Source organism: Phoca vitulina, unplaced genomic scaffold (assembly GCF_004348235.1).
Source record: "Phoca vitulina isolate PV1807 unplaced genomic scaffold, GSC_HSeal_1.0 scaffold27, whole genome shotgun sequence".
In the NCBI taxonomy this organism is placed as follows: domain Eukaryota; kingdom Metazoa; phylum Chordata; class Mammalia; order Carnivora; family Phocidae; genus Phoca; species Phoca vitulina.
This window is the reverse complement of record NW_022589730.1, coordinates 23,383,655-23,410,086: the sequence shown is the minus strand read 5'-3', so window position 1 is coordinate 23,410,086 and position 26,432 is coordinate 23,383,655. Positions and strand designations below refer to the sequence as shown.

Below are 26,432 nucleotides of genomic sequence, written 5' to 3'. Positions count from 1 at the left end.
ACAGTCATCGTTCTTTGTTGCATGGTAGGGGGTGGTTCACCAGATCCAGTCTAAAGCACTTAGCTGCCTGAGGTGGGGGACAGAGAGGAGACGGGCTGAGTCTTCAACAACCATCTTCTTCAGAGGACAAGACAATTAGACGGGGGATCACTGTGCTAATCCCAGCTTCCCAGCTCTGTTCTTTATTATTCAATGTCTTGGAGATAGAATATGTTTGTATGGTTCAAAATTCAAAATAACCAAATCGTTTTATTAACAAAAGTAAGTCTCTTTCCTACCCCTTTCTGCCTGCCACTCAATTTCTCTCCCATGAATGAACAAAGTTATACATATTGTGTGTATCCCTCCAAAAAAATTAAGACGAAAAAGAATAAAACATGTATTATATAGTCCTTTCTCACATTTTTACACAAATGGAAGCACACCATCCCACTGTTATGTACTTTGATTTTTCACCAATCTATCTGGGAGCTCTTTCCATGTCACTACCTAAAGGAATTTGGGGTGGCTGCACTATAATTCATTCGACCCATCTCCTGTTGATTATTCACAGAGTTTCTACAAGGGCATGTCTCTTCACTTCTGGTCTGAGTTTCTCCTTCTGTAGTAGAAATAACAATTGTTTCTTCCCTGACACCCTGCGATCTCTCCCTGCTTTTAGTACGGTTGGCTGATTTGTCTCTGAATGTGTCTCAGTGGGTTCAGTCCTTTCTTGTTCTCCAAGGTGAGAGGTCTGGTCCAGGTATCTCCCTTTCCTGATGAGGAGACCAAGGCTCAGGGCATTTCAGAGACTTGTGGGAGTCACACTGTCTGGTGACCATGAACCAGGGTAGCACCCAGTCTCCTGACTGTTGGTGAAGGGATTTTAGATCAGTGTTTCCTGGTCCCCTGAAATGTCCAGGCAAACCAGAAGGAACAGAGCTGGGCTGGGCCTCTTCAGGGGCAAGGAGCACCTAGAACTGGGGGTCACAGACACTCAGCAAGACCAAAGACCACTGATTGTTTCATGAACTATTGAAAAATATTTTTTAGCACATGGGACACTTACACAAATTGCTTTAGTGTTGCACTTTCTTCACTGTTCTACCAATGTGTGTGTGTGTGTGTGTGTGTGTGTGTGTGTGTGTGTGTGTAATTCAATTCAATGGTACCCTACCGCTACAAGAGGTACAAGACACATAAAATGGGTGCCTGGCCTGCTAGGGGCCTGACAATCATCTGACAGGGAACACATCCCCAGGCGAGCACAGCATACGACAGCAGTCAGGGTGCCATGCTAGATATACACCGTCAGGAAACAACTCTCCATGACTATTTCCAGGTTACTATATACAACCAGGGCTTTCTGGTCAAAAATTACAGTCCATCTGGGTATAAAAAAGTGATTGTATGGCAAACAAGTCCTGGAAATTAAGATAGCACCTGCAGGGAGATCTAGACATCTTCCTGGAGATATTTGTTTACATTCCAGGGAGGTAAAGTAGAGACCAGAGATGACTGGTTTGCATTCCAGAGCAAAGGTCTCTCTGTCTCTCTGAGTGTGAGGAGAGGCAAATGGGCCAGAAGCCCCTATGTAAACTCCAAGTTTCATAATTTCAAGATTTCTTTTCCTCTCGTGTGGCGCAGGTCCATCTGGGGAATTCGGTGTGGGCAACTCTCGTAAGGTGCTTTGTGAGTAAATAAAAGGTCTGTTTCCTGTTCTACAGGTATTATCTCTCTGTTAGAGGGTGTGTGTGTGTGTGTGTGTGTGTGTGTGTGTGTGTGTGTGTGTAACTGCAGCAGGCTAGCTGGTTAGCTTGGAAGGAAGGTATCTCAGAGTCCCCACAGTTTCAGAGCAAACAACGTATCAGTGCACTTTTTTCTTAGCCTGCCTTGTCACATGGCAGTGAAGAGCACAGGTCCTATAGTCAGAAAGCCTGGGCTCATATCCATCCTCTCACAGGCTCTGTGAATCTCGGGCAAGTCCCCTAAACTCTCTGTGCTTGGTTTCCTCCTTCATAAAGTGAAGATAATAGTAGTGCCGACGTCACAGGGTTATTGAGAAGATTCTATGAGATAACCCATGAAAACTGCCTAGCACCGTGCCTGGCTCGCTAAACACTAAGTACTGTTATTGTCACATTCATAACAAAGTACTGAATACATGAGGGCGCTGTTACCAGCATCTTCACTATCATCTCCATCACCACCTTCATCATCGGTATATATATATTCACTTCTCTATAACAACAAAAACTCCTCCTTCTTTATATGTCTTCCATAACCCCCAGTATGATACTAGCCTCTCAATGATTTCTTAATAAATAAGTGAATAATACAGACCATGTTCTCTGAGCCACACGCCACCCAGGGCTCACATTTCTCATCCCACTTCAACTTTAATAACCCAGAATTCTTCTGAATTGTCTCACTTACGTCATCTAACAAAGTCCTGGTCTGAAGAGTGATGTCTACGAAGAAAGAGCCCAGACTTTTCCCCTGGATCTTGCCCAAGATGATGGTCAGAGTCTTCATGCTCTCGTGGATAACTTCAGCACTCACAGGGTCATACAGTCCACGCACCAGCAGATCTAGGACAATTTTCTTATACTTTCTCACCTGTTAACACAGTTTGAAAAGCATGAGTAGTCCAGAAATTGTTCCCCGTGCGTTGAAGAGCAATCCTACTTCTAATCTTCCAATAACCTAGGACTTGGACTGAGAGCGTGGCAGCAACAAATCTCATTAAAATAACAAATGCTTCCATTAACCTGACCCAAGAGCCAGCTCAGTCTTGGAAGAGGAACAGAAAGAGCAATCTGGAGCTGGTCTATGAGCAGATGAGGCCGGAAGGGCACGTCAAGGAGTGCGGTGGGCTGGATGATCTAGACATCTGGGGCATAGCGGATACTTTTATCGGGGATGAGATGAAATGGTCACTGAAGTCAACAGATGCTAAAAGCAGAGGTGGGGAAAACATCTTTTACTAAACAGGCATAAATTATTCAAAAATCAATTAAATTCACCCAAGAGGGTGATGTCCAGGGGTGTGTTAATCCCATCTGCAGCTCTGTTTCCCAAGGCTGATAATACTGAGGTGTGATGACCCCCAAATAACCCCAAATGAGTCACACCCTTGTACAGTCTCTTTCTATTGAGCGTGGAAAGAACCAGTGACTTTGCTTCTAGTCTCTAGAATATGACGACAGTGATGGGATATCATTCCCATGGTTACATTATATTACGTAAGAGTCCACCTGAGCAGACATGAGTGGTAGAGGCTCTCCTGTTGGCCTTGAAGAAGAAAGCTCACATGCTCTAAGAGAACAGCCTCAAGGAGCGGAGCTGGCCAGTCAGCAAGAGAGCAGGGACCTCGGTCCTACAACTGGAAGGAGCCGTGTTCTTCCAACGGCCACAGAAGCTTAGAAGAGGAGCCTAGGCTTCAGAAAGGAATGCAGTCTGACCCACACCTTGATGGTAGCCTTGTGAGATCCTGAACAGAGGACCTGGCCATGCCGTACCTAAACCCCTAACCCAAGGAAACTTCAAGAGGATGGATGCTAGGTCTGTGGTGATCTGTCACACAGCAACAGATAACTGGGACATGAAGCACTGTCTCCCAGTCCGAGACTCCAGGCCATGAGGGCTGGCCAGGTGCCACTTTTCCCTCCTACCTTGTCCGGGGTCTCACAGGCCATGGTTCCCAGGCCTCTCATTGCCATGTGACGCTTTTTAGCGTTGGGGTCCTGGGCTCTTTCTGCCAAGTTGGAGAACACATTCTTCAGAGACTCCCGCTTCTGGAACCTCAGTGTCCAAGAGACCTGGGTAGTAAGTCAAAAATGTATTGATTTGGGGGCGCCTGGGTGGCTCAGATGGTTAAGCGTCTGCTTTCGGCTCAGGTCATGATCCCAGGGTCCTGAGATCGAGTCCCGCATCGGGCTCCCGGCTCAGCGGGGAGCCTGCTTCTCCCTCTGCCTCTCTCTCTCTGTCTCTTATGAATAAATAAATAAAATCTTTAAAAAAAATGTATTGATTTGGGGACTGTTCAGAGTCATACCCATCCCAACCCCAATCCCTCCCTCTAAAGAAAATCCTGTGTGGCCTGCTCAACTTAGCCCATCTTTCTCCACCTAAAGACACCCGATTTTTGCTGGAAATACATTAGTTTGATCTACACAATGAAGAAAATGGATGGAAGAGGAAAGAGGTAGAGACAAATAATGCAGGGTTGGTGTTGAGGTAGGTTGGGGGAAGTATGGGGACAGGTGCTCTAGGATCACTGCGGGTGTGCTAGAGCTCAGAAGAAAGGGGGCTTCAGGGGCGCCTGGGTGGCTCAGTCAGTTAAGCATCTGTCTTGGGCTCAGGTCATGATGCTTGGGTCCCGGGATCCAGCCCCGCATTGGGTTCCCCACCCACCGCTTGTGCTCTTTCGCACTCTCTCTCTCTCTCTGTGTCAAATAAATAAATAAAATCATTTAAAAAAAAAAAGAAAGAAAGGGGGCTTTAGACAGTTGATGTGAGCTGAGACCAGGGATCCTTCACAGGACAACAAATGCTCGGCTGCTTCCATCTCAAAGAAAAGCATTTCCCCAACTCTTCTTTTTTTTTTAAGATTTTTATTTATTTATTTGACAGAGAGAGACACAGCGAGAGAGAGAACACAAGCAGGGGGAGTGGGAGAGGGAGCAGCAGGCTTCCCGCCGAGCGGGGAGCCCGATGCGGGGCTCGAACCCAGGACCCTGGGATCATGACCTGAGCCGAAGGCAGACGCTTAACAACTGAGCCACCCAGGCGCCCCTCCCCAACTCTTCTTACTCCTCCAGCTTTTCCCCACTTTTCTGCTCTACCTTGTAGCTAAACACCTTAAAAGATGTGTCTATACTGGTTTTCTCCAATTTGTCTCTCCGTTATCTCTTGAACCTTCTGCAGTCAGGTTGATGTGGCCAAATCCAAGGGTTAATTCTCAGTACTTGTCTTCATCAACCTCTCGACAGCATTTGACCCAACTAGCAAACCACATCTTCAAACATCTCAGGGCACCTAAAGGATGTCCCACCAGAATGCATACATCTGAGCAACTAAGATTAGGAAAAGAAACGCGTAAGTAATGCAAATTGGGAAACCCCGTGTGGCCAATGCAGGAAGCTACTTCAGGGACTGAACTCTCACTGCAGGGTAAGGGCCGGGTTACCTCTGTCGTGAGCCTATGAGACGAGGCAGGCCGCAGTGTTCTGTGCTTCACACGACACAGCAACATGTGCCAACATCAGAACCAAGACAATGCAGGATCCAGACAAGATCCAGGAAAAAACCACCTCCTCACCATCCTGGGGAGTGAGGGGCTGCAGACTGGACCCACAGTCCTATTCGGTATTTGGATGATCACCAGGTCTCACCATTATTTCTCAGTATGCATTGCAGTTCATTCTATACTTTTATGATTAAGTTAGCAGCAAGCCAAATTCCTCCCATCTTATCTTGCTATCCTATAAACATTCGGTCCGTGTTATAAGAAGTGTCATTAAGCTTTTTTCAGAACACCTCAGTGGAGCCACCACAACTAATGCAGACCAGGCGCTGTTACATGTGGTTGTTGGGAGGGACCTTGGTTTATAATATTTTGTGACAGACCTTGGAAAAGAAAGACATCATTGACGTCCTTTTCTTCTTGGGCTGGGTGGTGGGGATGGGCAGGGGCTGGCCCAGGATTCCTCTCTGTGTTTGATCCATGGAACTAAAAGAAAACAGAATCGTCATGTGAGCCACAAACCTTCTGCCAAGCCTTGTCACCAACAAGCAGTGTCATACAAAACACTGTGCCAGGGTAAGAACATAAAGAAGCAACATCCCAGAGGCCTGTCCTTTAGGAGCCTGTCCCCTTGATGAGGAGATGGAACAGTCCCATCAAAAGATAAAAAGCAGGAGGAAATGCAGCAGGGGCATCCAGATGGTCTGTCCCGTGGTTCCCATTCCATCCAAGAGCCTTCTTGTACCAGAATCACCAAAGAAATGAAATAAAGATTCTAGGCCCCACCCACACAGATTCTCATGAGTTAAAGTAAAATGTAGCCTGAAACTCTGTGTTTTTAAAAGATGCCCAGGAATGTAAATTGGTACTGCATTTTAGAGGGGATCTTGATGTCATCTCCTCTAATTGTGAAATGCACATATCTTTCAGCCATTCTTGCGTCCCAAGGGATACACTGGTACATCATCTACTCAAAGACATACGGATAGGATAGGCCCTACCACTTTGTAATGAACAATCTAATGTCCTTTAATAGTTGTAACTAGTTATTTAATATAAATAAGTTAGACCTATCTATTACAACTACGCAACTATAGATGACCACAATGTTGTAATTAAAAAGAATATTGGGCAAAAAAAAAAAAAACCCCACTAAAAAATACTTTAAAAAAAAGAGAAAAATCTATATAGATAATATATGTTAATAAACATAATTTTTTGGAAGGAAAAAAAGAATTTTGGGCAGATCTACCTATGCTAAAATGATCTCCAAAACATGCTGTTGAGTGAAAAGTGAAGATTAGTATGTTACTGTTAGTATGAGAAAGGGAAATATATATGTACATATATGCTTGCACGTGCGTAGAACAGGGAAGAATACCCAAGAAATTTTAATAAAAACTGCCTGTGGGGTAGAAATCTGAGCAACCAGGGTGAGAAGAACACTTACTTTTTCATACTTTTTTAAATATCTACAGTTTTGTAATTTCACCACATGTATATATTATTTAAAATATATATTATAAATAAATATAGCTCACAAAGTATTTCTGATCTACAGCCCGAGTTGAGGTACACTAGTATAAACTAGTATAAACGAGCCTGAACTAGTAGAAGTCTGAACTAGGATACTAGAATCCACTGCCAGATCCAAAGTCATGAAGACTTCCCCCTATGTTTTCTTCCAAGATTTTTTACAGTTTTAGCTCTTATATTTAGACTGTTGATCCATTTTGAGTACATTTTTGAATGTGGTATGTGGTTAGGAGTCTAACTTCATCAGAACTATTGACTTTTGTTGTGGTTAAAAAAAATTTAGTAGGAGAAATGATAGGCAAGGAGCTGCATGGGTTCTCTGTCGCTAGCCACAGTAAAGTCACCTAAGGAACTTTCCATCTCCTGATGCCCTGGCCGTGCCTGAGACCAAGTCTATCACCATCTCTGGAGGTGAGCCCTGGCATCAAGTCATTTTAAAGCTCACCCAGGGGGCACCTGGGTGGCTCAGTCGTTAAGCGTCTGCCTTCGGCCCAGGTCATGATCTCAGGGTCCTGGGATCGAGTCCCACATCGGGCTCCCTGCTCAGTGGGAAGCCTGCTTCTCCCTCTCCCACTCTCCCTGCTTGTGTTCCCTCTCTTGCTGTGTCTCTCTCTCTGTCAAATAAATAAATTAAAAAAAAAAAAATCTTAAAAAAAAAAGCTCACCCAGTAATTCCACTGGACGGTCACTGAACCAGGGTGAGTACTGACCAGTCACCTCAGTTTGCCCTGCAATATGGTGACTTATAATAAATATATACTTGGTCTTTGTCCCTGTTCCTGGCACAGCGATCCTAAACCCGTTAGAATTTCCCAAGTGGTTACAGTGATCAAGGCGTCTTTTGTCATGTTAATGAGGCGACTTTCAGAAAGCCCTTTCTCACTAAGGGATGAAGCTGGTTGCCAGGGGAATGAGGGTTGGAAACTTCAGTCCCCTCGCCTCCTGTTGGGAGGCCAGAGGGGCTGGAGATGGAGTTCAACAACCAACGGTCAATGATTGAATCAATTGTGCCTAGGTAAAATGAAGCCTCGACAAAACCCCAAAAGGAGGTGGTTCAGAGAGCTTCCGGGTTGTTGAACACGTGGAGATCTGGGGAGAGTGGTACATTCAGGGCGTAGCAGCTCAATGCTCTTTCCCCATATGTCACCCTATGCATCTCCCATCTGGCTTTTCCTGAGTTATATCCTTTTATAATAAACCGGTGACTCAGTAAGTAAAATGTTTCTCTGATTTCTGTGAGCCATTCTGGCAAATTCCTCAAACCCAAGGAGGGGGCTGCGGGAACATCCAGTCTATAGCTGGTTGGTGACAACCCAGACTTGCTACTGACATCTAAAGGAAAGGGAGTGGGGACTGCCTTGTAGGTTGGAGCCCATAACCTGTGGATCTGACACTATCTCTAAGAAGATAGTGTCAAAACTGAACTGAATTATAGGACATCCAGTGGGTATCTGCTGAGAATTGGAGACTTGATTGGTGGTATGGGAAAAACACACACTGGAGCCTGGACCTGAGGGGTTTCCTGAGCTGTGGGATTTTGAGTGCTAAGACCAGGGACATCCCACGCAAACCTGGACATGCTGGCCACCCTACTTACTGTACTTGAATTGCAAACTTATTTAAACACAGGTGGCTGACACAACCCAGCTCTTAAACAGCTGTGCTTTGGAACATTTGACTCTGTTTGCCCTGGAGGTGCATCGGGATTTGGTTTCTCCACTGTCTTGCCTCTCCACCCCTGCTGGTTTCCATAATGCTCTCTTGGTCAGAAGACACTGGAGAGATCCATGAAAACACTTCTTCATCTCCAGCCCCTCGGCTCTATTTCTTCTTCATCTCTGGCCAGCAGAGCTCCCCCCACTACTGCAATGGGGATCTCAAATAAAAGCCCAGAAAAAAATCACCCCCACCAATTAGCAATATTTTCTTTGTTTGAATAAAGGCATTCCGTAAGTTTTACATTCCATTAAGCCAGTGGTTCTCACGCTGCACGTGTGCTAGAATCACCCCGAGGACTTGTTACAGCACAGACTCCCAGCCCCGATCCCCAGAGTTTCTGATTCTGTACGTCTGAAGCAGGGCCCCAGATCCACACCGGGGTGCTGCTGGTCTGGCGACCACACTTAGAAAACCACTGCTATTACTATGCCGGCCTTCTCCAGGAGGGATTTTAAAATTCACACTGAGGCCAAACATGCTTGGCTGTTTCCTTTGGGGTTTTCTGCACACAGCCTTCTGTTTCAGTAGAACCTGCCACTCGTTGGGTTGAATGCTCCTGATCAGAGTTGATGAGCACCTGGCTGTGGGTAGGGGAGCTTAAAAGAAGCGAAGTTGGTCAAGCTGGGGCTGCTTACTAAGGAGGCACAAGCCTCATTATAAAACAGCTTGTATCTCTGTTCTGAGGCATGAACATCACAGCAGAGGCTTCTCTCCATGGAGAAGGAAAGCAAAGCTGGTTCCCCGTTCATTATGCTGGACTTCTCTTGTAGGATTAGCACAGCAGGTAAGGGGTTCAGCCATCCAAAACATCTGCTCTGGGCTTCAGAAGCCAAGCATCCAGCCCTGTCACTTCTTCAGAGGCATGTGTAAAGTTTAAGGTCATGGAAGGCTCTCAAGCCGTGCTAAGTCCATGAGGGTTGAGTGCTCTGCGTGGTAGATTCAGAATGTGGTTAGGAACCCGCCCAGGGCTCCCCCTCTAGCTCACCACCTCTGCTAGCAAGCGCTTCCTACCGCCCCACGTCCCCAGTACCAGATGGAAACTAGGATCTAGTTCAATCGTACAGCTTGTCAGGGCTCATGTCCATTTCTGGTGTAGGAAAAACAAATCATTTCCCACAGCGCTGGCCAGGCCCCCGACATTAGAATCCCCTGTAGGGCTTGTTATAAACCCCTACCCCGTCGTTACTGGGTCACAATCGCAGAGCGCACAGGGCCTGAGCACTGCACTTTTTTTTTTACTGCTTCTCCAGTGGAACTTAAATAACTCCAGAATTGGCGTACTGCACGCTTTGGGAGAGACCCCAGAAGTCAGAGGAGCAGCTGGGGCCAAGAGGGTAAGAGAGGAGAGAGTCTTTGCAGAGGACATGGCATTGACAACATATGTCCGTGAAGCACCTTGAATTTCTTTCACGATAAAAATCACATTGAGCGGTACAGGTTATGATTTGTACACTCTTCTTGGATACTATTCTTAGATGAAAAGTTTCCTTAAAAGAGAAAACAAACATAGAAGTTACTCCTCACCTGGAGCTTTGTGGCTCTTGAGCTTACAGCTCCCACTACCTAGGGGCCCTCCTTCCTGCCTGTGGTGTCCTCCTCCCTTCTCTTTTCCAAAACTTAAGTCCTTTAGACCCAATCCAATCAAACAAAAGGACAGTTTCCATCTGTTGCCATGCAGGATCTCAGAGAGGAGCATTTTAAACACAGTCTATGCATTCAAAGATTTCTTAGGTGTCCTAACCCCAGCTGCAAGCCCACTCACCCCCACACTTTGCTTTGAGGGATTAGGTTTTTCTGGCAGGTTGATCAGGTCATCCCAGATGCCCAGACCGGTGTGACTGAGTCTGGGAGGCCACCTGGCCACTTTGAAGCCAAAGGCATGGCTCTGCTTACAGTTTCATTCATCCCTGTGTGCATTCTTCACCGTGTTCTGCTTCCTCTGGGAAGTCCTTCCTGGGTGTGCTAATAATGCCTTGTCCCCTGGTTTTCACCATTTCTGAGACCCTGGAGCTTGTCTTCATCACCATATTGTGATTCTACCTGGTCTTCCTGAACAGACATGGATTTAGGGTGACCTAGAAAACTGCTTTGTGCTTTAGGCTGACTCCCAAATACCTCTGTAAATTTAAATTCTTCTGACTGAAAATATTAGGTTTATAGTCAATAATCCTTTTACTTAGTGAAGCCAAAAGGTATATTATGAAGGCCAAAATTACAAAACACTTTGATCATTTCTGTAAAACAAGGGGAAGGAACTGTAGATTTCTTTTTTTTTAGGGGGAGAGGGGCAGAGGGAGAGGGAGAGAAAGAATCTCCAGCAGACTCCATGCCTAGCACGGAGCCTGACGCAGGGCTCGACCTCAGGATCCTGAGATCATGACCTGAGCTGAAATCAAGAGTTGTCTGCTTAACCGACTGAGCCACCCAGGTGCCCCAAAACTGTTAGATTTCTAAAAACCCTCCCAACACTACCTTATTAATCATCATAATAATATTAATAGCTACCCAGTATTGGGCACTGTGTATGCTAGGTACCCTATTTAGCACTTTGTACACATGCAGGAGACGCTGTTTCAGCTAAGCTCTGCTGAGCCAGCTTGCCAGGGGGACTGTATTCTCCAGGCCCTCCGTGAACTGCACCAACCGGTGCGTGTGGTTGATGGTGCCCACTCTCACTCCTCCTTTTATGCTGACCAAGAACCAGTTTCTGACACCTGTACTTGTTATCGTAACTGTGGCATTTAAACAGTTGAGAAATTGATGAAAAGTGAATATACCAAGAAAGGAAGTTGTTTCTATGAATGCAAAATGGAATGTTTTGGAAAGATCCAACAATGGGAAGCTGCTAAAAACTTGCTGTCTACTTAGAAACGGTGTGGACAGTACACGTTTGGAAAGAGTCTTCATGGAACCATAACTGGAATCTGAATGGCTGCCCAGAAGTGACTTTATACAGTTCTCCCCAGGTGCCTTTCAGCTCTCATTCCACTGAAAGAAACCAAAACCAGAACTCACAGATGATGTGTGTGCCTTATGTAAGACGCCTCAAGATCCACCAGCTCGTGGATCCATATTCAAAGAAAAGACCACAGCCCTACCTTAAAGACCGGGAAAGTCCATAATTGAGAGTAAAATATTTGAGGCGCGCAGCCTCTTCTCTGATTCTCTGCTTTAACCACCTTCTTCCATTAGCTCTCTCAAATCCAGGCCCAGTCTTCCAAATAAGAGGCTCTTCTTGTGTTGGATTTAATCTTCACAGTAATCTTGAGAGGTCAGTTTAATTATGTCCATTTTAGCAAAGAGGGAGATGATGCTGAGAGCAATCAATGTAAACGACTCAAGTCAAATCGCTAGTAACAAACGGCAGAGCGGAGGTCCAGCATCTGTACTTGTGTGTGCAGAATATCACTGTGTGCAAGGCGATGTCCAGTCCCCAGAAAGCGCCCTGCGTGCTCACCAGGGAAGGACACGCTGTGTCCACGCTTCGGTTTGAAGCACCAATATCTCGCCTTCAGTCCCCCTCCCCCCTTCCTAAAGCTCTCTGATGCCTGGATACAATGATCTATAATCCATCTCTTGGGTAGAGGTGGACTGACATAGTTTGTGAAGAGAAGAAAGACTGGCTTCACGGCCAGCATTGCCCACTTCAGTTTTACAAAGAGGACGTCAATTGCCCCTGATGTCAGCGACCCGAGTGACAGTCCCAAACCGCCCGGGAAACCCCCGATCGACCTGGGCCTCCCCCTGCCGCTGTCCCGGCAGCCGGCCCTTACCTGCGCCCGTCACGTGGTCAGCTGCGGCAGGTGCGGCTGGAGCCCGGGTCCCAGATCCGCTGTGGTCGCCAGGTGGGATGACTAGGCTCAATTTTCCCAGCCCTGAATTCCTAACGTAGAAGGGAAATGAGAAGGTGAAACAGGATCTGTTCAGGATAACGGGTCCACGCAGAGTGTTGGAAAGTGAGATTCCCAGGGGAAAAAAAATCAAAGTTTAGATGACCGTATTGGGGTGGGGGAGGGAATTGCGCTCGAATACCGACGAGATTGTTCTCAGTGGTTGCAAGCCTCACTTGTGTCCTTTACTTCCCCAAACTGTGCTGAGGTGTCGTTCCCCCTTCCCCTTGCTGTGTTTTCCCCTTATTCTTCCCTCGGCCCGAGTCTCACCCACACTTCGTGAAGCAAGGGCTGCAATTCCGAGGCTCTTCCCCTGCACCAAATGAAGGGCTCTGCCCAGCGCGGTTCCCCCGTGACGCCACTAGATGGCAGCATCACTCAATGGACGGGTTCCAGGCTCCCCGGGCAGCTGCCGCCGCAAGGCTTCCTTCCCTAATCCGGTTCCAGCAGTATTTAATCTAAGGATGGGACACTGCGTTCCAGGCCAAGCAGCTTCTCTGTGACTGATTGGTGCACCAACAGCTACAGCTTTTAACGCTGACGCCCCTTTCTGCTCAACAAACACCATCGGTGCTGAAAGGACCGACTTAAACTCCCAACAAAACTGTGGATTTATTGGTAAAACAAAACAAAACAAAAAACTGGGAATAATTAATTGTACTTGCCAATTTGGAGGCCTCTCTTCCTCCCCTCACTCTTCCCTCCCTGGACTTCCCATAAATCCATTTACATTAATTATTGTCTGGCCTTGTGTTTGGCAAAGTGGGCAATATGTCCTAAGACAAAAGAAGTCACATTTTCAAAGCTCTCGGAGTTCATTGTTATGCTGAAAAATGTTTACTGGATATGTTTACGTGCCAAACATTGAAGTAAATATTACATAGACCATCTCGTTTAATTCTTTTTTTAATTTTATTTTATTATGTTATGTTAATCACCATTCATTACATCATTAGTTTTTGATGTAGTGTTCCATGATTCGTTGTTTGCGTATAACAATCTCGTTTGATTCTTACCACAAACCTAAGATAAGTACTCTTATTATGATCCCCGTATTAAGGATGGGGAAACTGAGGCACCGGGAGATGACCTTGTCGAGCGTCATGCAGTTAATTGGTGGCAGAGTCAGAATTCAACCACAGGCTAATGTCGGGGCTCAGACTCTTAGCCACAATGCTGTGTGGTGGGAAACTTTGGGAAACACGATTAGGACACACACAATGTAACCAGAGAAGTAGGTCAGAGTGGAAGGGTGAAAGAAAAAGTAGAGGGAAAGAAAAGTGATGCTTCTGAGAAAGCAAGAAGGGTGAAGCTAACACAAAACCCTCTCTGGCCTGGGCCCACCGGGCCCCCATGGTGACCTCTGATAATGCAATTTCAACAGTGACAGAGAAAGGAAGCCACCGCACTAACCTCTAGGAAGAGGAAATTGAGATGTCTTGACGGAAAAAGAAGGCAATAAATAGACTGGAAGAGACAGCAAGGTCAAGCAAAGGCGTTCCGGTGTTCTTGTGTGCTTTTTAGAATAGAATGGAGGCTGGGCGCATTTGAAAGCTGTTGCAAGGGAGACCTGGCTCGTGCAAGTACTGGAAAGTGGAAGAGGAAGAGGGAAAAAAACAAACAAACCCAGGGGAGGGCAGTCCAGGACACAGGGGCAAGGGTGAGCTCTGAAGAGGAGGGATAGAGAGGCCCCCTTTTTGTCTGAAACTGGGAGGCAGCCACAGAGATGGAGATACATTAACACACAAATGAGAAAGATGAGCAAGTTTAATTCTTCCAAATGAGCCTTAATCTTCTCAGTAAAACCAGAGTTGGGTCATCTACCAGGAGTGGGAATAAGACTTGGGACGACATTTTCTTATGGTGAACTAATCCATAGAGTGCTCAGAATGACCAAAAAGCGGATAAAATCAAACCAGGCAACGGAGGTGGCTGGAGAAGGGAAATCTGCACTGCAAGTGTGCGGATTCCCTGCCAAATCTCGCCCCGGAACGAGAACTGAAATTTACCCACTGTCTGGACAGGAACACAGCTGGCACGATGCATGACCCCTTATATTTAAAGTTTCTTTTCTATTCAGTTTTTAAAACATTTGACAGATAAATACTGTCTTCCTCACTTGCCAAATGGGAAAATTAAAGTGCAGACAAGTTCTCCCCGTTTGGCTTAAAGCCACAGAGAAGATCACGGGCAGAACCAGAACTGGTGCCCAGGAAACTCACTGATCTGACTCCAGCTCTATTAAACACTTCCCACAAAGGGCACAGGCAGAGCCAACAGCCCCAGAGAATTCCAGACACAGCACAAACTTGGGAAGATTCCACATTAGGACATGATGCCCAACAGAGCTAAGCTTCTCCTAGCCTGGCCTTAGGACACAGCACCGTTCTTCTGGGAATTAGAGAGAGGACGTTTCTTTGATAATTTGATTGCAACATATTGATGTACTGATGACACGATGTCCTTCCCACGCCATCATTATTTAATTTTATTGTTTAACAACTCCATTTTCATTCTCAATTAATATTTCCTCATCTGCAAAAGTACATTACTAAGGCTGATGTAACTAAAAAAAAGCAAAGAGGATAATTACTTGGTCTGCATTACTGATGAAAAGGGCAACAGGCGGAACTAAATCAATCAACAACAGTCCACTTTCCCTTTAGACTTGGGAAATGAGGACAAATAGTCACCAATCTAATGGTTTTTCTCCAGTGTGAGCATTTTCAGAGTTCCCTCCTTCTGTGATGGTGCATTGTCTAGGTGGGAAGCTTGTCTAAAAGGGATGGTTTTCCATTTCCTCCCTCTCATGTTCTTTTAGGAAATCCCTCCAGCTCAGGCCAAACCCCCTCTTGATTTTCACTTCCAAAAAGAAATAAAATCAGCTGCCTGCTCAGTCACAAATTGAGAATACCCACTTCTCGTCCATCCATTGTTCATTCTTCAAATGTTTATGGAGATCCTACTGTCAACAAGGCACAGTGCTTTCCAGGTGGTACAACACTCAGACTGTGCTCTCCGGGAGAACCAACCGAGAGAGGAGTTGAGACCTGGTCTGGTGTGTCTACAGGAAACTTTAAGTGCCATAGACGGGAGCTGACAAGGAGCATGGAGTCAAAGGCCAGTCCATCAGGATGTCCTTTGTAAAGGAAGGAGCATCTGCACCAGGGCTTACCGGAAACAGAGGTTAGCAGAGGGAGACGGGGAAGAAAGGCATTCTAGGGGGCAGGTGCGGCATGGGTTTGGAGCCCAGATGGATGACCCAGGTGAGCCAGGGAACCTCACGCTTTCCATATTCTTCCAGAAGCCACCTACAGCAATGGCGGAGCCCAGAGCTCCCTGCTGCAAGCCGACACCCCTTGGGAGGCTCTTCTCGAACTTCAGCACTGTTGGCTTCCCACTCTACTACCTATCTGTTTTGCTTTCATATAAAAGCCATGGTCTTTTTGTCTCAAATCTTTGACTAAAGTAGATGCCATAGGGAGAAGCAGCAAGTTCATTCCTCGGCTTCAAATACGCTCTAGCAAAGGGAAGCAGGAGCCTCCTGATACCCAGATGGGGGAAGTGGAGTGAAGTCTCTCCAGTTTGACAACCTCTAAGAGCAGAAAGTTGCTGTCGGCCATTTGCTTGTCTAACCCACTGTCTGGCTGTCCTGCTTCTGTTTTCCTGACTTTATTACTTGACAGGCATTATTAGTACCGGAATGCAAGAACAAGTTCAAATTCTTCCTTACGTAGCCTGAGATGATCTCTGAAAATGGTTCTCGACTCACTTGACCAGGAAAACCCAATCATGCAAATCAAGAGGTTCAAATCTGTGTTTACTTTAAGAACATCCATGAAATAGCCCAGAGCATCAAAGTATGCATATCTGAAAAGCCACCAAGTCTCTGAAAGATGTCACATTACAGAAGCAGTGCATGCCCAGTGCATCATTACAATGGTGGAGGACTCGGGCCAAACAATGGGGCTATACAAAGGGTCAGTGGAAGAGAGTGCTGAGTTTTTGCAGCACATGCTTAAAAATGCAGAGGGTAATGCTGAATTTAAGAATTTAGATGTTGAGGGGAGCTTGGGTGGCTCAGTCGGTTAAGCGTCTGCCTTCAGTTCAGGTCATGATCTCAGGGTCCCAGGATCGAGCCCTGCATCAGGCTCCCTGCTCAGTGGGGAGTCTGCTTCTCCCTCTGCCTCTGCCCCTCCCCCCTCTCATTTTCTCTCTCTCTCTCTCTCTCTCAAATAAATAAATAAAATCTTTTAAAAAAAACTAAATGTACATAAACATCTTCCAACCTAGGTTAAATCTACAGCAATCAAAGAACTATAGAGTTTAATGGAAGCGGTCGAATACAGAAAACGTTCTGTGCGGTCTTACCTGAGCTAGGCCGTGAGCCGCGCGGCAAGGCAGGCTTCTCACAGCTCATACTGACGAAAGGTGAATGTAACTAATCCCAGGAACGTCGCTCTCCTTTAAACAAGCGTGGGGCCGGCCAAGCTGCATTTTGTCCTTGAATATGAAACATAGAATGAGTTTGAGTTTTATCACAAGAGGGAAATACATAATAAGACCTTTTTAAGCTATCTACCCCCTAATAATTGCTAGAGATACATTTCAGGCCATGCTGTTTTGCAAACTTTGAAGGTTCTTACGTTAGTTTCCTACTTTTCAAGGGCCCCGTGAGAAAGCTACGTGTACTTATTGGTGAAGGGAATTGGAACAACAGTACCACGAGAGGCCAAATCCACTCCACCAGTAAGACTGTGCGTCACTTTGTCCCTGCTCTTAACAGCCCAAAGCATTCTTGAGCTGAAGGCAGACACTTAACAACTGAGCCATCCAGGCACCCCAACAGCCCAAAGCATTCTTATGCTATGTGTCATGTTGTCCTCGCAGTCCTGGGGGGCGGGGGGTCATTCCCATGCCTCCTTGACAAGTAGGGAAACCGAGAGGCAGGCAGAGTGAGTGGGGCTTGCCCGGAAGTCTCAAAGCCAGTTGGTGGGACTGGAGACTCCACGTTCAGCTTCCTCTCCTGCTTTGACCAGCTAGCCGTTCTGTGGATTTGGCCACTCACCTCTACAGGCCACTCTTATTCTCTGTGACCTTCCTTCCAGGAGAATTTCCTTCCCTTCCTCCCATCCCTTTCTTCTCCACCCTCTTCCCCACCTTCCTTGTGTCCATTTTCTGTTTGTTGTGGACATTGCTTAGGATATTCCTTCTTCTTAAACTTGACAGTCTCGGGATTGTATTTACATTTACGGTAGAATCCCACTGAGCGACAAAAGTGTCAGCATTTTATGACACAATTTCAGACACAATTTTACCAACAGAACAATGTGCCCATGTCCAAAAGTGTTTGAAAATGTGTGCTTCTGTCATTAGAAATCCAGTCTATTATTGGGACAGTTGACTTCCTTGATAGGATGGCTTTTCTATAGCCCACGAACTTCAATAATCCTGTCGTCGATCCCATGATCCCAGCCTCTCACTACAAGTCCATCACAGCTAATTGTGCCTTTCCCAGTATTGCTCATTTAATTCCTCCAGAAAACAAGAGAAGACAGTTTTATCAACACATGTATATTCAGGAATCAACTCTGTGGGCCTTAGGTCTCCAGCGGCTTCCTCTCTCTCCCACTGATCTCTGTTCCATTAAGAGACTATACATTAGATTGTCCCCAGAAAGGAAAGGAAAGTAGGTAATAAGCAAATCACCTAATACCCACCCAGATATTTTTTGGTAGTTTTTTTTTAAAAAAAGATTTCCTTTATGTATTTGAGAGAGAGAGAGAGACATCATGAGAAGGGCGAAGAAGTAGAGGGAGGACCAGACTCCCCGCTAAGCAGGGAGCCGGATGTGGGACTTGATCCCAGGACCCTGGAATCATGACCTGAGCCAAAGACACTTAACCGACTGAGCCACCCAGGCACCCTTTTGGGGTAGCTTTTAAGTATTCCTGTTCTCATTCTTTCTTATAATTTCAAGTAAATAAACATTGACCATGGCTTAAAACAACACAGCAAGTTTTTGATCTTAGAATCCACTGCTATCTCCGTCAAAACTGATGCCTATTAGTACAACCGTTTTGGAGGGAAGTTGACAATATCTATCAAAAGTCCTCGTGCATATGCCATTTGACATAGTAGTTCTGTTGATAGCCATTTAGCCCCGGGGGCTGTGGTGATTTCATGCAAATTAGAAAAAGGAACTCCTTCCTTAAGACATTTTATGCTATCTGCCAGAAAATTATCATAATAAGTACTTAAAGTTATGATGTCTAAAAAGTGACTGTTGCCCACATAGATGAAGTGCTTTGTGCAGTGTACAACCTATGCAACTGTATATGTGAGATCCAGTTACCTTATGAATACATACGAAGGATGACATCGATATATATGTAAAAAGGTATTCATAGAAACATTATTTGTAATAGCAAAAAATTGTTGCAGATGTCCATCAGCAGGGGACAGGTTAAATAAATATATTAGGGTACCTTTATATAATGGAATACGAGGGAGCAGTATAAAAAAATAGAGTAGACCTATGTATGCTGATTCAAAGAGATATTTGAGGTATATTATTAAGTGAAAAAAGTAAGGTGCAGAGAATATATTAATAATTCAATGTATGTGAATGTCTTTTGAGAAAAAAATTGGCTGTATCAGCAATTTTTTTTCAAAAGACATTTTTTCTCAAAATACATTCAAGAAATCATTAACAGGAGTCTTCGAGGAGAAGAGTAACTGGGCAAGAGAGAAAGCTTTTAGTTCAAATGTATACTTTTCTGCATTGTTTGAATTTTCTTACCAAAAGCATTTATTACTTTCGGTTTAAAAAATCAACAGGGATAATCAGACTAGAAAGTTACTAATCTTTTTTTTTTCTTGCATTTTTAACCATCAAAAAAATCTAAAAAAAATTTTTTTACATTTTTTTTAAATTGAAGTTAGTTAACATACAGTGTAGTATTGGTTTCAGGAGTAGAACTTAGTGATTCATCCCTTACATATAACACCCGGTGCTATCCCAACAAGTGCCCTCCTTAGCCCTCCAGCAACCTCAATTTGTTTTCTATATTTAAGAGTCTTATGGTTTGCCTCCCTCTCTGTTTTTATCTTGTTTTATTTTAAGAAATGTTTTTTAATTGCTGTGCACATCTCCCAACAGAATACATTAAAAAAAATAAACTGCAGTTTCTTGGTTTTGGTGTTTGAGAGGTTTTTTGTTTGTTGTTGTTGTTGGTGGTGGTGGGTTTTTTTTGTTGTAGTTGTTGTTTTTTGGTTTTGTTTGTTTCTGGCAAAGGGGCTGAGGAGGGGAAGGAGGAAGGCTGGTGGAGAAGCAGGGAAGCAGAGCCCTCTCCGTGCTCTTGCTCTCTAAGGGCCCTTCCATCTTTCAGTTCTTGTTTGAAATTTGTTTCTATTAGACAACTAATATATTTAATCATAAAACAAGAGTATCATGAATCTCACCTTTTATTGATTCAGGCCCAGTTGAGTGTAAACTCAGTGCTTCCAGAGTTGCCCAGGGATCTGTTAGTAAGCTACTCATCGTGTGCTTCCTTCATCATATGGGACTAAGTGGGCGTAGAATGAGATTAACTGTCTTTCTTTGGTTTTGATCCTTAGAGAAAAGAGAATTCTAGCTTTCTATTTGTTCCTGAAATTTTAAACCTATTAGAATAAAAGTAAAGCTGACTTCATTGTCACAAATTTTATGTTAAGAATCTACTCCCCCAAATGGATATTGATTTAGGCTGCACATACATTATTCTAAAAAAAAAAAAAGGATGAAAAGAAAGATTTCGTCTTTGATGAGCAGAAATAACATTTAATATAATTAAGTAACATAGCAATCTCAAACCTAACAATACAGTGACTTTGATATCTTAAAAAAAAAAAAAGAACTATTTGTATTTCTTAAGAAAAAAATTCCTTTCAGGAACGGATGTAGGAGGAGAGCACGCTGAAATGTTATAAATTTTGCAGAATATTTCTTACTTTGGGGCTTTGTATTTTGAATCATGTATTTGTTCTAGTGTCGGGGGTACGAGACCTTGATTCTGATTACAAGTTATACATATTTTGATGATGAGTTACACACGTTCTTGTTTCTCTACACGTTGGGAAATAGGTTTTAAATACTGAGCTGATTCCAGGGCAGGGTCTTCTCTTACTACTGATGTAAGAAATACCCTTTTATACCTTGCTGCGTTTCTGTTTGGAGACTGATTATTTCGAGCCCCAGTATTTATCTGCTTACCACGTTTGCCTTGGTTGCCCTATGTCACTAACCAAGTGTTTATTCATTCAATAAACATTTATTGAGAGTCTCCTCAGTGCCAGGCTCTCAGCCCAGCACTAGGGCATAAGGGAATGTAAAGGTAACTATATGGATAAAAATATATGATCCCTGCCCTCAGAGAGGTCACAAGCTGCCAGGCCATGGGCTCTTATGTCCAATGTCCATTATGAGTACAATCAGTATAATCAGGGCCAGGGCTAAAGGAAGGGGAGAGAGACGTGGGACAAAATTTTAGGAGACTCTCCCTCTCGGGGGTCTACAGATGCAGGTAGGCACCTGAGAGGGAGGGCCTCAGCAAATTTTGAGCTCTAGGGTTCCTGGTTTCACCCTCGTCTGGTCTTCCAGCCCTATAGCCCGGCCACCTGGCTGCCTGACCTTCCCACATGGCCTCTTCTTCTCCTCCCCTGCCCTTCTCCCAACTTACTGACACAGTCGCCCTCCACTCAGCTCCTTTCACTTCCCTGAAAATGTCTACCCTCAGTGTCTGTTTTTCATGCCTAGCGCTAAGCAACCCTCCCTCTAAGCCATCCTGGTCTGGTTCAAACCCCACACCGAAAGTCTGCCCCAGACCCAAGAACCTGATCCATTTCTTCCCACGCACATGCATTCCCACTATGGCCTTTATCACCGACCAATTTGTATTCCAATTATTACATAGGAACCCACCTCCCCAACCCTGGGTTGTGAGTCTTTGTGGAGTATCACTCCAAACCTGTGGCACCCCGCACAGTGTTTACACAGGGTGGGTTAGGTCCTAGTCCCCTCAGGCGGCTAGAACAAGTGACCACAGACTGGGGGGTGCTTAACAACAAACATACATTTTGCACAATTCTGAAGGCTGGAAGTCCAAGATCAAGGCGCCAGGGGATGCAGTGTCCGGTGAGGGCCGGCTTCCTGGTTTGCGGATGGCTGTCTTGCGGTGTGCTCACATAGAGGAGGGCAGAGGGAGCGCGCTCCCAGCCTGTCTCTTCTTGCAAAGGCACGAATCCTAATCCTGACGGCTCCGCTCTCAGGACCTCGTCACCTCCCAAAGGCATTTAGGGATAGGGTTTCAACGTAGGAATTCTGCGGGGGGCAGGGGGGGGGGGACACAAACAGTCCATAGCGTGGGCTTTTAACAAATGATTCTCCCATTTATCTGAATCTTTACAATCTTCAGCACGTTTTTTGGTGTTTCTTTTACTTTAACAAAAGCCAACATTGGGGGCGCCTGGGTGGCTCAGTTGGTTAAGCGACTGCCTTCAGCTCAGGTCATGATCCTGGAGTCCCAGGATCGAGTCCCACATCGGGCTCCCCGCTCAGTGGGGCGTCTGCTTCTCCCTCTGACCCTCTCCCCTCTCATGCTCTCTCTCACTCTCTCTCTCTCAAATAAATAAATAAAATCTTTAAAAAAAAAAAAGCCAACATTGGTTGGAGGCATTCACGATACTCAAATTTAACTCTACAGAAGCAAAATAGGAATTACGATGAGTTTGTTTGCTTAAAAAAAAAAAAAGGCCTTTTTTTTTGGTATTTCCCAGCAGCTAATCAAACGCAACAGGAGCTTAAGTAAATGGACATTTAATTTAGTGCTAATTTCATTTGTGCGTAGGGAGGCCCTGGGGTGGGGGGGGGATAGTGGTTACATTGTTATGACAATAGGCTTTCTCTTCACTGCATACAAGATAGTCACTGGGTAAAGACAGCCACTCCTTGGGCAACAGCACTTCTGCATGGCTTGATAGTGGATTACACTGGGGACCCGGTTCAAGTTGGGCAACCCAATGACAGCAAGATCTTCTCTTTACTGAGCATGATAGTGTGGTGTAGGATAGAACTGGACATGGCCAATTTTATAAGCAGCGTTCCCCATGTATTACTAAGGCACACCACTTCATCAGGGTAGGAAACTGCAACCCTACACACACACACACACACACACAGTGGTCATCCAAGTGTACAGTTATGATGGTGTCCTGGAGGAGTTAGTGGCCTGGGACCCTTAGCATAATTTTACTCGTGGCATTTGCTTTATACAAGGCCATGGAAGAGATTATCTATCAAAACTATCCCAGTATCAACCCCACCCTGAGCATTTGTGAAATCCATTTTGGAACTGATTCAATGGCCAAAGCTTGAATTTGCCCAATCATTGGAACTAGGGAGTAGCCATTCCCTCTTCTTGCTGTTTCCTAGAAAGGACCTGTTGTGTGAGACGTTTGCCTTCATGGTGTGATTTGACAAAGCAGCTTAGAGTTATAGCAACTCTGGTAAAATATTTCAAGTAAACAAATTCAAAATACTGAATGAAAAACCCTTGTCTTTCTTGGAAGATCTTAGCAAAGCCCTTTGTGATGTGTTTCTTCTACTTCCTCCTTGCACATGCAGGCATCACCCCCCTCTACCTCAAATGTGTAAAAATCAGAATGAGCACCGCATGCTAAATGTGGAACACAGCAGGGTTTTCTGGTCCACGGTGACTTTACTGCTATAATCCAAATAGTCACTGTCAACCAGGAACGTCTCAAACTTGGAAGTCCTGGCATACATTCAGGAGATGTGACTTGAAATGCAGCGATGTTGTAGCTGGAGGGTAAATGAAGAGAAACTCACATGGCTCAGTGTCTGGGCTTCTGGATACCTGGGCAGACACTGAAATTCTGTCAGATCAATGAGATTTTAAAATTAGTTAATGGGGAGTTAGTTGTGTTAAAGGAAATATAAATGAAGAATCATTGATTCTTATCTGCTTCTAAGTGTTGACTTTAGGGCTTTCTAAAAGTACGGAGGTTCCACAAAAAATTAAAAATAGAATGACTATATGATCCAACAATTTCACATCTGGGTGTTTATCTGAAGGAAAAAGGAAACCTTGCCATTTACAACAACATGGTTGGACCTTAAGGCCATGATGCCAAGTAAAAAAAAATCAGACAGAGAAAGACAAATACTGTATCCTTTCACTTCTATGCAGAATCTGAAAAAACAGACTCATAGTAACAGAGACAGAGTGGTGGTTGTCAGAGTTGGGGGGGGCGGCTAGGGAAAACAGGTGAAGGTAGTGAAAAAAAGAATATTTTATGATTCATGAAAATTATAAGAAACTCAAATTTCAGTGTCCACAAATAAAGTTGGATTGGAACACCAAATAATCAATCAAGCCAGCCAGCCAGCCAGCCAGCCAGCCAGCTAGTTCTTTGAGCCTCAGATTCCCTAAATACAGACCTGGACCACGAGAAAGTGGTGAAGGGGCATCTATATAGATGTTACTCATTTGAACTGGTAATGGTGGGAAGAAGAATGGCTCGCCCTCTGTCTTGGATGTTGTCTCTGCCACCACACATTCTATTACTCTTTGCCTCAGTGGGTTCAGAACCCAAAGTTAGGGTTATCATGAAATTACCAGATTGAGAGCGAATGCCGGGTACAGATCAACTGCCACCATGTAAAGCATCCCAATTGTTGCTAATTCATTCTTGGAGATCTCCTACAAAGGTTTGCAAAAATTCCAGAATTGCCTTGCTTCAACCTTGAGCATGTGTTTCTTTGTAATATTGTCACTTCATTGCTTTGGGTTGAGTAAACAATTTTGAGGAAAATTTTTGAATGCATACCTTGGACATAATGTGATTTATATGCATACGTATACCATATAGATGAAAGATGAAGCCTCTGCTGTTGAGAAGTTTATAGATTCAAGAATCAAAACGAATTTCTCTGACTTCATTCTCTGTGCACTTCACATTATCCCTCAACGTGACTCCAACTAATCCTCCAGAATCTTCCAGAACTTTTCAAGATCAAGTTCAGGATCCTCATACTGATGACCAAAACTTTCCAGACTCTGCCCCATTTTATCTCTCCAACCTTATCACCATGGCCTGTTTTCTGCACTCATTCCATCTCCCCCCAGACCTACTCCTACTCTGGGCAGCCCAGGGGTCTCCCCGGCACTCTAATCCCATTTGTTTTATTCAACCTCCCTGTCATGGTTCATTCATTAAAGATCATCATCACAACGGCACCAGTCAACAAGGCTTTACGTAAGAGATGGTTCTTAAATTCTTAAAATCGGATGAAAGCCGATTTTAAAGATTTCCTGTGGTGTCCTGAGCTAATTAGCTTCTGTCTCTTCACTTTAGATATGCTCATTTTTATCCAGATAGTATATTTTTGTATGTAGTAAAACTTAATTGACGCTCATAATTTGGAACTTACGGAGACAAGGGTGAATCTGAAGTTTGACTTTTACCATTGACAAATAGCAGCAATTAATATACAAGCAAATTTAAAGGGGAGGGGGTTTAAATATCTTAAAAGCTCAAATATTTTTTGAGCACCTTCAAGTATGTCTGGTATACCCTTTACCAAAAAATAACTGGTGTACTATTAAGAAACAAATCTTATCTACTTATTAAAGCAAGATTCATAAGGTAATCTGCTAAGACTTTTATTACCTTCATTGAAGTATACCATACGTACTTTTTTTTTTAAGATTTTATTTATTTATTTGACAGAGAGCGACACAGCGAGAGAGGGAACGCAAGCAGGGGGAGTGGGAGAGGGAGAAGCAGGCTTCCCGCCGAGCAGGGACCCTGATGCGGGGCTCATGACCTGAGCCGAAGGCAGACGCCCCACATAATTCTAAGTAATCAAAATCCATTTCCTTTACATATTTTTTAATTGAACTTTTTCCTCTAATTTAGATCCCCTTCAATTTAGTGCAAAATGAATAAAATTTTATTCATTTGGAGATCATTAAAATAATTCTTTATGCCTAATTCCTGGCTCTAAAATTTTCTGTGTGACCTTGGGCCAGTTATTTTAGTAGCTGTAAAGCTCAGGTTGGATCAGCCATGAAATAGAAAAAATAATACCTCTTGTGAGATTTGTGAGGATTACATGTGAAGACATGTGGTGTAGAGCCAGGCCAGTGGCAAACACAGTAAACATCGGTTCCTTTTTCCATGAGTCTTTTGTTTTTTCACTGTGCATTTTAGTGATTCTTAAAGGATGACCTGTGTGTATTTTTGGATTGATCTGTGGGTACTATATTTTTATTTCAGGCATAAATGAATTACTTTTGCAAATCCCAAATTCCCTTATTAGCATTTCATTAAAATAAATACAACTTTTTTTCCATCTGTTCTGCTAAGTGTTTTTGATAGGACTAAGAAGGTCTGGTCATTGATGTATCCCTTATCAATAGGCCACATAAATTAGGAACGCTTTTAGCTGTAAGTAACACTATATCCAATCCTCTGTGTCTGGAACAAACAAGAGTTATTTTTGTTTCATTTTGTTTGTTTTGCATGACACAAACATTCAGATAGGGGTTATTAGCATTGGTTCAGTGGTTAAGGCGTGCCATCAAGGACCTCAGTCCATTTCATTTTTGTACTTACTCTGCCATTGTCATTACACCAGTCCTTCATCGGCTTGTCTGGGCCTGTGACCACATCTCCACGTATCATTCCGCATCCAAGGTTGGATGAATGGGAAAGAGTGGCACCAGCCACATCTTTCTCTTCATCAGAGAAACAAAATCCTTACCAGAAGAGCCTCAGTATACTTCCTCTATCTATTTTTGGCCCAAACTAGTCACACGGACACTTCTTTCAACTGCAACAGAGGCAAGAAAGTCAAGTATGTGGAAAGGAAAGATGGATTACATAATTTCCTTAGGCCAAAAAATAAATCATCAACAGGACCAAGGCAGATCATCCCCAGGAACAACATCAAGAATTTTTTTAGCAAAGAAGGAGAGGGGTGGATATGACATTGG

General features: G+C 44.3%; 1 protein-coding gene across 3 annotated transcripts in view; it reads right to left on the bottom strand.

Moving 5' to 3' along the window:
• The window catches only part of MRO (maestro), a 31,793-nt gene extending 5,624 nt beyond the window's left edge, over nt 1-26,169 (bottom strand). For 2 of the 3 annotated variants that reach the window (XM_032422811.1, XM_032422809.1), the window contains exons 1-5: nt 12,643-12,780; nt 12,256-12,365; nt 5,611-5,713; nt 3,654-3,800; nt 2,416-2,598 (exon numbers count right to left, since the gene is read on the bottom strand). In XM_032422811.1, the coding sequence (XP_032278702.1) occupies nt 2,416-2,598; nt 3,654-3,800; nt 5,611-5,709 (429 nt within the window). In that variant the 5' untranslated portion in view covers nt 5,710-5,713; nt 12,256-12,365; nt 12,643-12,780. Of the gene's footprint in view, nt 1-2,415; nt 2,599-3,653; nt 3,801-5,610; nt 5,714-12,255; nt 12,366-12,642; nt 12,781-16,743; nt 16,876-26,052 lie in introns of those variants that run through there. The other variant, XM_032422810.1, reaches the window with a different exon arrangement.
• Nucleotides 26,170-26,432: the final 263 nt, after the last annotated feature.